Genomic DNA, 4,380 nt, shown 5'->3' with positions numbered 1-4,380 from the left:
AGTGAAGTCGAATATTTCCAACAGGAATAAAAATAAAGTCTTACTAATTATGAATCTTTAAATGCTGTAAAACACAAAGAGAGATAAACTCAAACTAAGTTAAAATAGCTTGTTTTCTCATCTAAGTTTGTAAAAAAAATATAGCGTTATCATAATATTTAAGATTTATTCCAAGAAAAATGTTCTAAAAGAAATTTTAGAAATAAAATAGAATGCTAAACCTAATTTCCTGACTCATACTGGATAAGATATCTGTTTTAATTGGCTATCTTGAACTTGCATTAGCGAATTCCAATACTTACAATGAGGATTATAGGTGTATCTCGTTTTAAAAATCATACAAAAATTGCACGAGTCTAGAAAAAAAAAAGAAAAAAAAGACGAACGTTTTACAATTTGTTAAATAAACTGATTATATGAGGATGATGAAAAATATTATTTGTAAATAGGAATTAAACAAAAACAAATTAAAACGTATTTATATCTTTACAGAAACCTAAGTTAGGTTAACAGAATAACAATAAGCGATATAATTTAAGAATATTTAATAATTCCTTCACCGCTCTAACTTAGCCTTATACTTACAATGATAGGTAATGATTGTTATTCAACCAAATTGTATAAAGGTGTTTATATGGTTGTAGTATTACCAGTTTAATAGTTCAATAAAAATGTTTCTTCTTTACTTCTTACAGTTTTATCACATTTTCTCTCATATTTCAACTTCTTAACCTTTACGCAAACACTTTCCATCTCTTTTTTTATCGCCTGAAAATCCAGCCGCTCGTATTTCAGATTCCTGGTGGTTTGCTTCATCATGTTTTGTGTCTTTAATAATAAAAACATGGGTTCACTTGAACAAGAAAAACACGGGTTTACAGCAACAGCCAAAATATAGGTTCACTCCAACAGCAAAAATTTGAGTTCACTACAACTGGAATTCTTTAAAAACTCCTGATGTTTTATGTTGTTTGTTTTTTTTTTTACTTTTATTACATTGAACTAAAAACAATAATGATTGCACTGAAAAAGCTGCTTGAAAGCAATCTGCTGTCCTTTAATGTCAGCTTAACATGACTCAAACATCCACTGGCCGTCGTTATTTAAAATACTGATGTTAATCGAAGTCTCACAAAGACTTTCAGTCTGTACGGGTTTCTGCATAGATGATTCATTTAACACGATCCTCTAAACGTAATCTGATTGGTTCATCCGGAGTCGTGATCATTCTCATGGTAATATTTACATCTCTTGTGTTAGCAGAAACCAAATGGAATGCCTGAACCGTCTGTAAGGAAAATCAGGCACTCATGAGTAATGGCGATTGAAATAGATTCTTAAGATAATAAACAATTAATCAGTAATTTTGGTAATTGATATACAGCGTAATAAATTGATAATAATTTTAATTACGTCTTTATTATTTTTATACATCATGATTCGCAAGCTTAGATGTTAAATACAAACAAAACAAATAATTATATACTTTTCGTGATCTGTTACATATAATACTTCTGGATTCATTATCACAACGAGTAAGTTATTAATAAGTGAACGAGGGGTATCTGTATTTGAAATTTGTGTAGATTATATAACATATACAAAACACGTCTAAAGAATTTCAGCCTTATCAACTTATGCTGTAGGTATTAACGATTATAATTAGCAAACACAATGTTACCATAAACGACGTACAAAATAAACGAGTATTTTTTATTCATATTTGTGATTTCATAAACTAAACATTAATATTACTTTAAAGCACTAATTATTGTTCCTGGATCATCCACTTTAATATCCTTGTTTTCTTGATATTTGAATTAGTAAGTCTGACTTAATGAAACAAGATTGACTTAAGAAAGTGAGGATTTGGAATATATATGTATTTTATAGGGTAAATTTCATATTAATGTAGTGCAAAAGATAAAAACTTACTCTCGCTAACAAAAACTGCATCTGCATCTCTGCCACCCGGCGGCCAATACAGGACCGGATACCAAAACCGAAAGGTAAGAATGCAAAAGTACTGATGATGTCACGAGTGTCCCGAATTCTCAACCACCTGTCGGGTTTAAAATGATCTGGATTTGGGAAATATTTAGGATCTCTTCCGGTTGTGTACAGTGACATCAGTATCAGTTTCTAGAATGTTTTACAATTTCTTGTTAACAGAGAATCGTAAAATACCTTGTCTGACAAAGTTTTACGACTATTTATGAGTAACAACAACAAAAACAAAACAGATTATCTAGCAAAGTACTGAAGATTAGAAATACGCGGCGCTACCGTAACATGTTGCAATAAAAGCACAGAAAATAACATGTAAACATAGGAGTGGAAAATATGAAATTCTGACATTCATCCTTTCAGAACGATTGGGAGTTTTTTCTGTTAACATCCGTATATGTAGAACTGATGAGAATTTAAACTGTTAACATATTAAACCAGTTCGGAGTTTATTCTGCTAACATCCTTATATGTAGAACAGATGAGAATTTAAAATATTGACATATTAAACCAGTTCGGAGTTTATTCTGTTAACATCCTTATTTGTAGAACAGATGAGAGTTTACACTGTTAACATATTAAACCAGTTCAAAGTTTATTCTGTTAACGTCCGTATATGTAGAACATATGAGAGTTTAAACTGTAAGCATATTAAACCAGTTCGGAGATTATTCTGTTAACATCAGTGCATGTAGAACAGATGAGAGTTTAAACTGTTAACATCTTAAACCAGTTCGTAGTTTATTCTGTTAACGTCCGTATATGTAGAACAGATGAGAGTTTAAACCATTAACATCTTGAACCAGTTTGGAGTTTATTCTGTTAACTTGACGATCGCGTTGCTAGAACAGTCAGAAGGTTAAAGGCTCTGTGTATACAATAGTTCAACTATTGTGTAACGGTCATACATCTATATGAAATAAAGATGTATTGTGTTAACAGCGTCACGTGTAAAACAGTTGGAAATTTATGCTGTATTATTGAGAAAGATAAATTTCATCTGGAGAAAAGTTTCTATGTACATAAAAATTACATAACAATACATTGTTGTTGCATCATTCTTACTTTCATACTGAATAAAACTTGTCCACAAAACAATACAGCTTATTGGTACATATTTTTCGTAACAGTACTTTTCAATATATAACTTTCCTTTGTTAATCATGAATATGTATATATTAATTAACTAAATTGCACTATAATGTTAACTTCAATGCAGATCCGTGCTTGCATGATACACTGGCGACATCTACCCTTGACTGACATAAACAATACAAGGACTGCGATTTGTTTCGGTTTCATAAAATTAGAATAATGTTGCAAATCTAAACTATTTAAAGATTAGAGTACAGTTATATTTTATTTATAAAGTAAGTAGAAATATTTTAGAGATGTGAGGCATTCTTTGCTGTCTACACCAAGTACACTGTTTGGCACTTCCGTTGAAAGTGTGAGATGTAACCGTTAATTATACTACATATAAAATTTCATGATGAATGTCATATCATAAATATAATTATTTTCAAAGATACTCCAGGACCGCGACTTGAACTTTTGTTCTTTGGTTAACAACACCAGTACTTTCCTCTAAGATACCCAAGAGTACAAGCCGTCACCCCCCTGATAACGCTTCTCACTATGAGTAAAGTCAGGCAATTAGTGGGTTGATTAACTACTATTCAAACAAATATTGTAGAATCTATATAAATATTATAGTACTGTATCTTATCTGTTGTGTGTCCATGTAACTACTTCGCAGGGTGTGGCTGGTTCATTGGGTCCATGCGGGGTTACATACAAATTTTCGGTTTTGCATTTTGCGTTTTGCAGTTTTTATGGGCGCTTTTTACCTCTACTTCGCCTCCTTTAGATGGATCTTCACCAAATTTGGTATGGAGGTTCATTGGGTCCATGGGGAGATACATGCAAATTTGCGGTGTCACATCTTGTGTTTTGCAGTTTTTATGGACGTTTTTGCGTTGTTTTACAATTACGTATAAGGGAAACAGCTTTTCATGTCCAAAGATAACCTTTCATTAATCATGAATTTACATAACTTCCGTCCAGGGGACGAGTACTCCAACTAGCTTTAAACAGATTTTAAAATTCCTTTAGGATGCTGTGAAATAGTAATATTATATTATTGAGTAAAAGAAAAGAAACTTCGAAACATGTTAGCCACAACTTCGAGGTTCAAGTCAGTCCAGAGTCTTTTTTCAATTAATTGTTTGTTTGTTATGAATTTCGCGCAAAGCTACACGAGGGCTATCTGCGCTAGCCGTCCCTAATTTAGCAGTGTAAGACCAGAGGGAAGGCAGCTAGTCATCACCACCCACCGCCAACTCTTGGGCTACTCTTTTACCAACGAATAGT

The 4,380-nt window shown here is 32.1% G+C and overlaps 1 protein-coding gene across 1 annotated transcript in view; it reads right to left on the bottom strand.

Moving 5' to 3' along the window:
- Positions 1–485: 485 nt before the first annotated feature.
- LOC106460673 (cytochrome P450 315a1, mitochondrial-like) overlaps positions 486–4,380 on the bottom strand; it is a 14,800-nt gene continuing 10,905 nt past the window's right edge. Inside the window, exons 7-8 of the mRNA XM_022387430.1 lie at positions 1,936–2,142; positions 486–1,288 (exon numbers count right to left, since the gene is read on the bottom strand). Of these exons, the coding sequence (XP_022243138.1) occupies positions 1,172–1,288; positions 1,936–2,142 (324 nt within the window). The 3' untranslated portion in view covers positions 486–1,171. The remainder of the gene's footprint in view (positions 1,289–1,935; positions 2,143–4,380) is intronic.

The sequence above is a fragment of the Limulus polyphemus genome, unplaced genomic scaffold (genome assembly GCF_000517525.1).
Source record: "Limulus polyphemus unplaced genomic scaffold, Limulus_polyphemus-2.1.2 Scaffold813, whole genome shotgun sequence".
In the NCBI taxonomy this organism is placed as follows: Eukaryota; Metazoa; Arthropoda; class Merostomata; order Xiphosura; family Limulidae; genus Limulus; species Limulus polyphemus.
Note: the sequence above shows the minus strand (reverse complement) of the source record. Positions and strands in the feature narration are given on the sequence as shown.